The 12,449-nt window shown below is 35.1% G+C and overlaps 2 protein-coding genes across 2 annotated transcripts; one reads left to right on the top strand and one right to left on the bottom strand.

Moving 5' to 3' along the window:
- The first annotated feature begins 31 nt into the window (after positions 1-31).
- On the top strand, positions 32-8,239 carry LOC134276075 (uncharacterized). The gene is made up of 8 exons (XM_062758355.1): positions 32-688; positions 1,382-1,537; positions 1,825-2,556; positions 2,729-2,915; positions 3,265-3,507; positions 3,883-4,054; positions 5,112-5,260; positions 8,041-8,239. The coding sequence occupies exons 1-8, from the start codon at positions 275-277 to the stop codon at positions 8,217-8,219; spliced, it is 2,232 nt and encodes a 743-aa protein (XP_062614339.1). The 5' UTR covers positions 32-274; the 3' UTR covers positions 8,220-8,239.
- Positions 8,240-8,247: 8 nt separating this feature from the next.
- LOC134276074 (P2X purinoceptor 7-like) lies at positions 8,248-10,867 on the bottom strand. Its single transcript, XM_062758354.1, has 3 exons — positions 10,406-10,867; positions 9,835-10,056; positions 8,248-8,401 (listed from the first exon to the last, which is right to left on the bottom strand). Exons 1-3 carry the CDS (start codon positions 10,624-10,626, stop codon positions 8,248-8,250), a joined length of 597 nt encoding a protein of 198 aa, XP_062614338.1. The 5' UTR covers positions 10,627-10,867.
- Positions 10,868-12,449: the final 1,582 nt, after the last annotated feature.

Below are 12,449 nucleotides of genomic sequence, written 5' to 3'. Positions count from 1 at the left end.
ATTAAAGGTCAAGTAGAAAGATATATGAAAATCTAAGTTTTTCTGGTTTAAACACTTCGCAAATATTACCAAAATAAAATGCTGGATTATAATTTGCTTTATTAACAGCAATAAACCATTTAAACTGGTATTAAATATACACCTGCACCGTAACCAATCTCTTTACAAACAAGTTATCTCCCTTCGAGAAAATGACGTCATTCGAGACACTCGCCCAAAGGACGCTGAAGAGGGTAATGAGCGAGAGATAAGTTCTTGTCAATTTTGTGAAAATATGGTGCAGTGTGCCGCACTTAACTGCACAATAAAATCTGGCCAGGGAATTAGCCTGTATTTGTTTCCGAAAGATCCCAAATTTAGAAAAATTTGGACTCTCAAATTGAGAAGAGACGGTTTTCATCCTACTCAATACAGTAAACTTTGTGAACGACATTTTGACAAAGATCAATTCTCGATAAATCCTGACATTGCAAACAACGTAAAGTTTCAGTTAAAAAACAAGATCTTGAAATCAGGAGCTGTGCCATCTCTATTCGATTACACGGATCCCAAAGAAAAAAGGCTATCGGTTAAAAGATCAGCTAGCCCCACGTCTCAGCAACATGACATTGACAGGCCAGACGTTAGCATGGTTGGTCGTTCCAAGTCAGATGCCCTTGCGAAAATCACCAAAAGAAGACGCTATAACGTAAGAAAATAATTTTGAAAACCACTATTTAAAACATTTTAATATTTTGCAATATAGAAATCTGGTTATTTAGGGTGACCGGTGACTTCAATTTTCAAATATTGATAAAACAAGTAGAGGAAATTCGACCAACATATGCACATCTTCAAAACGTAAACATGGTAACAATGTTAATAGTTTAAGTTAATATTCGGAACTGATTAACAAAATGTTAACGGACGGTGGTCAATAATAATTATTTTTGTTTAGGCATATGCATTCCTAGTCATTTATTTTGATCACGAATGTATTTTTATCACAAGAGTGGCGAATCATATCACGAATATCTATGTGTATATAAACAAGGTAACGTGTATTTTAACACATATGTTATAACATGTACATGTATAATGCACTGGCGCATTTAGAGGGGCGGCAGATTTAAATGGAGGTTCAGCCCCCCCCCCCCCCCCATGTGCAAAATATATCAAATTTTATTTTGGTGTGACAATATGCCCCTTAAAGTATCAAGTTAATCTGGGTCCTTAGGACATTTATCATTTTAACGATAGAACATTCTATCTACCCTAACCCCAGACTAGTACCCCCTTTTTTTCAAGATTCCTGGATCGGTCACTGTATAATGCACCAATGTATATTTTTGGATTATTTAATTGCTTGCGCTAAATATAGATGAGTATTGATGCATTGCAGATTTTAGATGCCAGTGATATTGACAATGATGAATTACCACAACCACAAGATGATCAAAGATCAGGTGACACAGTCTGTCCAGCAAATTTTAAAGAAACAAATGTTCAACATGTTCAGTGCTATTCCACAATGTCCCAGACAACATATGATGTAGTTGTAAGTTTACTTAAATGTTTATGGCTGCTCCTTTTAAAAAGGGGAGGTCTGGTTCAAAAGGGGTAAAAAATTATGATTTGAGTTTTTGATATTTCTTATGATGTGCATGTTATATACATATACCACATTTACTTAATTTTTCATTATAATCATACCAATATCTTCATATCAATATAACCAGTAAACCTATTAATGAGAATAACATGACATGATTGATATACTGTACAAGATCAAATGTTTGTTGCACTTCCCCATTCCATTAATTTGATTCTTTGGGTTTATTTTAGAAGCGACGCCATGTAAAACTACAAACAGAAATAAACATTTTATCTCCTCCTGATGTGGAAAAGGTTTCTACAGGAACTCAGACTGAAGAGAGAATATCTGAATATCTTGACAACAGCTTCCTGACATCCACAGATGAAGGGGATGACAATGACACAGACTCAGACTGGGTTCCGGAAAGTGAGAATGAGGAGCACGATTCTGAACAAGACATTAACCCTGCTAAGGAAAGAAAGTTTATAGTTTTTGAATCCTGCTTAGATCAATTATTTACATCTTGCTACAATTGTGGATGCCAATGTACATTAAGAAAGACTATCATAGGCTCATACATTAGCATTAAGAGTTTATGTGAAAACTGCAGTGCTCAGAAAAAATGGGAAAGTCAGCCTACATCTAGTGCTATGCCCCTTGGTAATTTAATCATTGCAGGAGCTGTGTTATTTTCTGGGGGCAGTGCTCACAAATTCTTAACATTGTGTAGACATGCTTCAGTTCAGATGTTCAGCATTGGAACATACATGAAAATTCAGTCATTGTATTTAGTCCCAACTATAGAAGATGTTTGGCAAAGAGAGCAGTTACATCTCTTTACAGCAGCACAGGAGTCTGGAGAACCTTTGAGGCTGGGTGGAGATGGACGGTGTTGCTCACCTGGCCACACAGCCAAATATCTTTCATACACTTTGATGGATCTGAAGACAAACAAAATCCTGGATACACAGCTTGTGCAGGTAATTACAAACTATCAAAACAATGAAAAAATGCTTAATTTGAAATTATTATTTTGACATTATGTTTTAAATAGATATTTCTTAATTTTCTTGAAGTAAAATTGAACTATGAGACAGAATTTAATTTTTTTTGTTGTTGCTTTTAATGAACCATGCTTATTTTTAATCATAGAAAAATGAAGTTAGAAACTCGTATGCCATGGAGCTGGAGGGTTTACAAAGAGGGCTTGCCAGAATTGCAGATGAGGATCTACAGATTTCACATTTGGTTACTGACCGCCATTCTCAGATAAAAAAGTACATGCGTGAAACCCATCCAGAAATAATACATTGGTTTGATTGCTGGCACATTGCTAAAGGTAACTTTCCTTTATAATTATGTATACTCTATACATCTGATCATATGTTAAAAAATTATTTTACAAGTATCTTTGAGTTTCAAAACATACATAAACATGTACCTTGATATAAACATGTATAAAGTAAAAATTCATTTGTAAGCTAACTTGGGCCCTGCCTCAAGATATAAAGTGTACATATAATGACAAAACTGTCTGATTTTGATAGTGTATAAAAACTTGTTAAATAATCTGTGTTCAATGTCATGAATAATAATGAATTATATTTCATTGAAAATATTCAAAATATGATAAAATAGTATATTTATGTATTGAAATTAGTGAAAAAATCAATTAATTCTTGTCTCAGGAATTTACAAGAAGTTAGAAGCTGTGAGCAAGAAGAAAAACTGTGAAATTGTTGGAGATTGGGCAAGGTCCATCAGCAATCACACTTATTGGTGTGCAATGAGTAGTGGCGGAGATGGTGAGTTGGTGTACCAGAAGTGGTGTTCTATTTTGAATCACGTGTGTAATGTTCATGAGGGGCATGGTGCAGAGTTTCCCAGGTGTGAACATGGAGATCTTGAAGACCGTCTTTGGATTCGTAGAGGTACACACACATATAAATCTATACATATAGAGAGAGAGAGAGAGAGAGAGAGAGAGAGAGAGAGCGAGAGAGAGAGAGAGAGAGAGTTATTATAAGTTATTATATATATTTTAATATCTAAATATATATATAGTAATTCCTTGTATCCGTTTAAGTTTTTAATACATTTTAAAGTCAAGGGGAATGAATATGATGAAAATCACTTCGCAGTAAGTGTCAATTCATTATAAACAAGTTTGTTATATGTGTGGTTTACTGCTTAATTAAATACTAGCTTTTCCTGTAAAAGACTGTTGCCCCCCACCCTTATTTTAATATTTCCAGCATTAGAACTCCAAAAATACATCCTTTATGACAAGATATCAATGTTTTTAGGTTCCAAAGCTTACGATGAGTTGGAAAAGGTTGTCAAAGGCCGGCTTCTTTTGACAGATATCAGAAAAATGTCTCCTGCAGAACAGACTTCTGGGCTTGAGGCTTTCCACAAGGTGCTCTGTCATTTTGCCCCTAAGTTTGTGCACTTCTTCCATGCACAAATGGAAGCACGGTACGTAATTAACTCTAAGGAACTTTGAAAATTGAAAGCTTTATTTTGAGGTGTATTGCATGAATTACTTAAGCCTTTAATTTACACTAAGGTTTTTTAGCTCACCTGAGCTGAAATTCAAGTGACCTTTTCTGATCACATTTTGTCTATAGCCCGTCTGTCCAGCTGTCCATCCGTCTGTAAACTTTTCACATTTTTGACTTCTCCAGAACAATTTTTCGACCAAACTTGCCACAAAGGGGAATCAAGTTTGCTCAAATGAAAGGCCACACCCCTTTTCAAGGGGAGATAATTAAGAAAAAGTGAAAATTTGGTGGCATGTTTCAAAATTCTCTTTTTCAAGAACCACTGAACCAAGAGTTGAAACATATACATGTATGTGAAACTTTCCTTACGTTGTGTAGACTAAGTTTGTTAAAATGATGAACTCTAGGGGTAAGTTTTACATAGTACTGGTAATCACTAATGTATAGGAATAAATCTTTAAAAATCTTCTCAAGAACAGCAAAACTATGATTGGTAATGTTGATATGGAATCATCCTCAGGTAGTGAAGATTAAGAATATATTGACAGACTGAATAGCTACAGTGCCACCAATTGAAAAAATGTGTATTAAAAGTGCACAAAAAAGTGTGCACAGTTCTGTATTAATTCTTTCAAATTCTTACCTCAATTGCAAAAAAGCTAGATTTCAAAAAAAATTCTTACTCCTCAGTTCTGCAGCTAGATTCAAATTTGTTCAAATCAAAACCCCCACAATGAGGGGCCACAATGGAGGATCAAATTTTTACAAAGGAATATATAGGAAAACATGTTTAAAAATCTTATATTCAAGAACATCAAAGCCATTTGTTATATTAATGTGGAAGCATCTTTAGGAAGTCTAAAATTTAAGTCCCCCCTCCCCCATTGAACATGTATTTTTTCAATACTAAACTGATTTGTGCTTTTCAGAGCAAATGTGCTCAAGTGAGTGATGTGGCCCATGGGCCTCTTTTTTTATATGAAAAGTTTCATAAAATTATTTTCAGAATCACTTTTTATAACTTTTTATAGGTTATATTTAGCCACATTGCATTTTAATGAAAATTCAACCAGGGAGCAGGCAAAAAATCAAGATGGTGATATGATATACAGTGTTTCATACCCAAAGGGAAGGAAGGGTGAAGGAGTTGCCAAAGAAGTAAAAATTCAACAAACTTTTAGTAAGTGCATGAATATAGTTATATACCTCTTCATTTAAATTCTCAAGCCAAAAAGTGTTATCCTTGTAAGATACCAGTATTGTATGTTGGCCTTCTACAAATAAGTTTTTAATATAGACTGATACTAGAGGTATTTGAAAGGAAGGTGATTGCCAAAATTTTAAGCTTCGGTAAACTATCAATAATAAATCATTTTTGAGTGCATCGGAATGTACGGAATAGGTAATGCAGTTTTAATATTAATTACTAAAACTCCTTGGTTTGCAAGGAGTATCAAATACCTGTACAGGGTATAATAGGGTTTCTCGGATGGAGATAAGATTTAATTTTTCACATGGAAAAATAGGATTCCTTTTTAGCTCACCTCAACGAAGTTGGGGGGAGCTTATGTGATACCCTCGGCGTCGGCGTCGGCGTCCCAGGTTAAGGTTAAGTTTTTTGGAGCAGTTTTCTTTTTAATTACTTCTGTGTCCTATACTGATTAGACATGCATGGACGATGGTTTCAGTGTGTTTTATTGTACCAGACAGAGTTTCAGATGCTGCAATTTCAGCAAAGGAATGACCAGGTTAATGTTTTTGGAGCAGGTTAACATTTTTGGTGCAGTTTTTGGTGTGGGTTTCATTTCCAAGTAACTATAAGCCCTATGTTGACCAAACTTGCATGGATGATACATCTAAGGATGCATACTACCGGGCTTGCTTCGGATGCTGAATCTGACCTACATTTTCCGGTTGAGTGAACAGGTTAAAGTTTTCGGTGTAGGTTTCATTTCCAAGTAACTATAAGCCCTATGTTGACCAAACTTTCTTGGATGATACATCTAAGGATGCATACTACCGGGCTTGCTTCGGATGCTGAATCTGACCTACATTTTACGGTTGAGCGAACAGGTTAAAGTTTTTGGTGTAGGTTTCATTTCCAAGTAACTATAAGCCCTATGTTGACCAAACTTGCATGGATGATACATCTAAGGATGCATACTACCGGGCTTGCTTCGGATGCTGAATCTGACCTACATTTTCCAGTTGAGTGAACAGGTTAAAGTTTTTGGTGTAGGTTTCATTTCCAAGTAACTATAAGCCCTATGTTGACCAAACTTGCATGGATGATACATCTAAGGATGCATACTACCGGGCTTGCTTCGGATGCTGAATCTGACCTACATTTTCCGGTTGAGTGAACAGGTTAAAGTTTTTGGTGTAGGTTTCATTTCCAAGTAACTATAAGCCCTATGTTGACCAAACTTGCATGGATGATACATCTAAGGATGCATACTACCGGGCTTGCTTCAGATGCTGAATCTGACCTACATTTTCCGGTTGAGTGAACAGGTTAATGTTTTTGGTGCAGGTTTCATTTCAAAGTAACTATAAGCCCTATGTTGACCAAACTTGCATGGATGATACATCTAAGGATGCATACTTCCAGGCTTGCTTCGGATGCTGAATCTGACCTACTTTTTGTGGATGAGCAGGGCTCTCGATTCTCTAAAATTGGGGCCGTTCAACGGCCCCGTTCCCAATGCAAAAAAGGTACCTTTTTTCCCAAAAGAAAGGTGTAAATTTCCCAACTTCCATCCAGAGTAAAATATTAATTAAAAAATAAAAGTCCATCAAACCTAATCGCAAAAAAAACAAACAAAACACATTTGCAAATGAAAGTGAAACTGTACTACTATTTTATTAGTTCGCGCCAAATGCATTCGTAAACTGGTTCGGGCAACCAGGTTATTGTTTTTACAAAAATGTATATACAACTATGAGTGCAGAGTATCTTGTTATGTAGTTTTGACAAAAACCAGCATTTTGGTTTCAAAAATAGACATTTCATTTAAACATTAGTAAGCTGCACCTAGAAACATAACAGCGCTTCGGCATGTTCAGTCTCGCGCTGTAATTGGTAAGCAAAGTTGCCCATGTGATCGAGGAAATTCGGGACTATGTGACTAGCAACTGTCACGCAGTAAGACATAACCGCAATATCAACACTCAGAGATAGTAATGACAAAGCTAATGTACTTTCATAAATAGCCTACGTACCCATGTTTGTTCTGTTTAACTGTTTATTCAAACCAGACTGAGAGTTAGCATTGATGATAAAATGCTAGAAAAGCAAAATTTGAGGATTTTTTTTTAATGAATTTGTGTTATCCAACTTTTCCCAAAATGACGATAATTTTCCCAATTTGAACGGCCCCGGCCCCAGTCCCAAAAAGTGGTGTGAGAGCCCTGATGAGTGAAAATGTTAGTTTTGATGCATGTTTCATTTCCAATAAACTATGAGTCCTATAATGAGCAAACTTGCATGGATGATACATCTAAGGATGCACACTAATGGACTTGCTTCGGATGCTGAATTGGACATGCATTTTTCAGATAATAGACAAGGTAAAAGTTATGGTTGCAGGTCTACTACCAAAAACTATAAGGCTTATATAACATTGTATAAACCAAACTTGCACAAATGCTGCATCAAGAGATGAAAACTCTCAAATTTGCATCAGTTGCTGGATTTTCATTACATTTTCATGAAGAAGAAGTAGTTTAAATTTTTTATGTAGGTATATTTCAAAGTATCAGATCAAAATTGCTTTTAAAAATATTTTCATTTTTGGAATGTATACTTTTTGTTGGTTAATTGTGTGACTTTGCCTTACTTAAAGACAACATTCATTGAGGTGAGCTCTGTAATCTCTGATTACCTATGTTTTATATCTGGTCTTGTAGAAATAATAAATCCTGCATAATGTCCAGTTGCTTGCTTGTTTCAATTGACAGATTATGTGAATGAACTGTTTGAAGACCTCATCTTCAGGAGAGAAGTCCACAATTCTTATGGAGAGGCGAGAGCAGCCAAAGCAATAAATGAGAAAGAAAGACCGAGACCAATTGCTCAGATGGAAGGAAGGGCTAGAAAAGAAGACATTGTGGCTACTCATAGATCCAGATTTTATTGAATAAATATAATATTTCCAAATTCTATCATTATTCTGGATATTTAAAACCACAATAGGTTTGGGAAGGAAAAGTCTGTCTGATTTTGCTGACAACACAAGATGGTAGAATACGTCTATTCTTCTTCCCAAGAATATGATAAACCCACCGAACAAATCTTCTGTAGGCAAGATGTCTGTAAAGTCTGAAATATTGCAGAGGATATGCTCAACATAATCCTATATGTGCACTTATTTAGGCCTAAATTAAAATGTTTGTTTGCCCTTAGCTGACCGAACTATCGAAATTAGCCCGACTCAAAATATTTTATTGCTTTTTTCATTTACAATTTTTTTTTACCCTGGTAGTTGAATCATTTCAACCCAGTTTAAAAATGTTCTTTGAGGTCATTTAGATGCTTAATTTAGTAGTGACTAGTTTTACTTATAAATATAATGGACTACCTTTTTTGTTTATTCAGTGCTTGCAGCCCTTACCTCCTTAGATATTGGTGAGAATATAGAATGTGAAATCGACACATTCTGAGGATTCAATTTTGTTCAAAGAGGGACACTGGTGTTAGGTTGGGGTTAAAACTGGGGATTAAATTTTACATGACGTTTGGACCCACGTTCTTTCAAAGGAATTTAGATGGAATTTTTTTCAAAACAACCTTTTGAAGAGCAGCAAGAGGAAAATGACGCAGTCGAGCATTGTGACCCTCATGCTTCTTGTTATAATTTTAAGAAGAGAAAATTAAATATTTCTCCTACCTACCTGCCCATTGTTAAAAAAATCTGGGTTGGTAAAGGGCAAACAAACATTTTTTTTTAAATATTCGACTAATCATTTATTACATGTACTTTGGACTGAAAGTTTTGACAGTAAAAAGGGGGAGAGGTGGCCATATCACTCGGAAGAAAAGGAAAATGATACCTGAACAGGAAAGACAAAATTGTGAGGAAAAGTGGACTTTCCATGAGACTGAGTTGATCTTTTTTTTTAATTGTCATTATTTTGTGAATTGTAAAGTAAAATTAAATCCTTGTTTTGATATTTCAACAGGTTTGTCCCTATTTATTGAAATACCTAGCAGGGAACATTTAGGACAATTACACGCTTAGTTTCGACTTTCAGTAAGCCTGGCATTCTCGACGTTACCTAATTAACTTCTGAAATTTACACAGCTTCCCTTCACTGTTGAAATGTACATATGATAGAAATGCGGCCGAATGTCAACTGGTGTAGTAAATAGCCAATTAAAAGTTCTCTAATGGCACAGAGGTGGGGTATAAGTCGTCTCATCGTTGTCAACAACAATTTTAAGTTCCTGATGTTATTAATTTCTTTACCGATGAGAATCTACTAGTATTCGCTATTACGTAGCGCCGGGAATGCCACGCCCTACTGAAAGTCCAAACTAAGGGGAAAATCACCCTAAAAATAATTTAATAGAAGGTGTAGATTCTTCCGCTTACAGCTAGGGGCTTAACTGGATTACAGAGTAACTGAGGATTACATCATTATATGCAGGAAAATTCTCCGGCCCCTGGGTCTTAGGGAAACCCTGTAATCAACAATGCTGAAATTCCCTTTGGAAGGAACACCTCCCTCCCTTGACCTGTCTATGAAACTTACTCATGGATGGGTTCTCTTTCATTTTGTCTGCCATTATCCTGTATGTATTCATAGTAAGAAGTCTCCAACACATAATGATTTAAACAATTTACGATGAAACCTTCATGCTCAGTAATACATTGGAGAGATTTCTCATCGACCTTTCCATTTACTATGTTGGTGTTTCGGCAGCATTTGTTTTCCCTGCTAGTAGGCATTTCCACACAGTTTCCACAATTACACCTGAAGTGAGGGCATAATAAATCTCGCATTTGGGTTCTGGTTAAAAAATTGTTAAACACTGTATCATAGAACGTTCAGGCAAACAAATCTGACAAGCAAATAAATAAATAAATAAGGAGACATAACTTTAAAATTCCTGTATTGATTGATTGATTTTATGTTATTTAACACCCCTCTCTAAAATTTTCACTCATAAGTCATAAGGAGACGCCACCACTGATATCAGTTTTACCTTAAGATGTTTCCTAATATGTACGCCCGGGAGCCTGATGCATGTCATTTTATTTTTGTGGCTAAACGTAATATACATGTAAAAACACAATAAATTAATTAGGCCTAACCTACATACCAACTCTCGACAGGTTCCCTAGTGACGTCTTCAGAGCTTGTCGGCGATTCCCTTCCCGATTCCGAGTGCGATTCATGATGATCACTTTCTGACAAACTATTACATGTATTAGTAGAACGATCTTTACCCAAAGGTTCAAACATGTATGGCTGTATATGCAGTGTCAAATCAACTTCGGGTATTTCACCGTCACTGTCATTATCTTCCATAAAATGAGCCATGTCGTAATCGGAGCGTTATGATATATGGTGAGTCGATCTTTGTTTTGATATTGATGTCTCGAATGACGTCATGAACAGGGGAGGTAACATCGTCGGGGATAATAGAAATTGTCAGTTTTCAAACAGGTAAATCAAGCATGTAGGTGTCATTAAAAAATTGGAAACTTTAAAATCTTCATTTAATATATGGCATTGACAATATATCAACCTTTAGAGCGTTTTTATTTTCATGATACTTGACCTTTAAGCAATGTATAATCTATCACACTGATATTATTTACCACCTCTGTGTGAGATTATTATAATTGTAAATCTTTTTTTACACCAAAATAAAAATCAGTTGTCTGATTTATTTATATACACATCAAGCACATCCACATTTATTTTGTTAAAAAAAAAAGTCTCAATTGGACAAGGTGACTTTTATTTTTTTATGTCCCTGGGGAATATAATTTCAGTCTGCATGTCTTTCTGTCTGTCAGCTGTCTGTCTGTAAGACTTTCCTAATGACATATCTCTCGAGAATCCTTTGAGCTTGTTCAATAAAATTGTACAGAATAACTCCCTGACCTAAGAAATATCCTATTTTATTTTGAGGTCAAAACTCAAGGTCATCAATTCAAAAACTGTATATAAACTCCAATTTCCGGGAATATCTTAAGAAGATTTGGTTTGGATTTGTAATTAAATTTTAAACCATAACTCCCTATGGCACAACCTGTCACACCTCCTTTGCCCCCCCCCCCCCCGAAGTATGGCACAACCTGTCACACCTCCTTTGCCCCCCCCCCCCCCCTCCCCCCCAGAAGAGTCACAACTTCTTTTTAGCTCTACTTGGCAGAGACCAGAGGAGCTTTATATATGTTACAGTAAATATGTGTAATCAGGAATTTCATGTATTTCCTGAATTTTAGGAAATACATGAAATTCCTATCCTGCTCAGGGAATGCATGAATTTACTAATTTTAGTTAGGAAATACACGTATTTACTGAACTTTTCAATCCTTTTTACACATATTTACTGACTGCATTTTGGTAAGACACTTTAAACTATGAATCATAAAATAAAGACAGATGCACAGTGCATTCAATATTGATATCAGCATAATTATCATACGTTAATAAATATTATTTTTAATGGTTCAAAATAGAAAAAAAAAAAACAATTTATTTTTGCTTCATAAGTTTGAATAAACTAATGTTTGCAAAACATATCAATGTTACATGTGTACCATAATTTTAAAGATGTAAGACTCAAATAAACAAAAGAACCGAGTATTTCAACATTTAAAAATCGTATATTTTTGATGAATTTTAGAATAAAAATGATGTAAAAACTAGTTCAAATACATGAATTTCCTAGCAATTCAGTATTTACACGTATTTCCTTAAATGACCAGTAAATCCATGTTTTTACTGAATGATTTAGGAAATTCCTGATTTCTCAAATTTACTGTATGGTATATGCGAAAGTAGGGTTTTTGTCATTCGTCCGCTTCTGAAATTTTGGTTTGGAGTTGTAATCAAATTTTATACCATAACTCCCTATGGCACAACCTGTCACATATATATATGCAAAAGTAAGATTTTCTGAACAATTTTTCAAAACACTCCTCCTACAGTTTTGGTCTGATTTCACTATACCTTGACACACGTTTACTTCACTAAGGTACATGATTTAATGCATCAGTTTTTGATTTCCATAAACAGTCAGCAGTGTTGCCATGGTTATTAAAAAAAGTAATTTTTGTGTAATCCTTTGACACATTTATCATCGAAAAGTTTTGATTTGATTTCAGTATTACTTGGCACACAATTAGACT

Source organism: Saccostrea cucullata, unplaced genomic scaffold, assembly GCF_032062105.1.
Source record: "Saccostrea cucullata isolate Sc308-1 unplaced genomic scaffold, CSIRO_AGI_Scuc_v1 ctg6785, whole genome shotgun sequence".
Classification (NCBI taxonomy): Eukaryota; Metazoa; Mollusca; class Bivalvia; order Ostreida; family Ostreidae; genus Saccostrea; species Saccostrea cuccullata.
The sequence above is the reverse complement of the archived record's forward strand: the minus strand, read 5'-3'. Positions and strand labels throughout refer to the sequence as shown.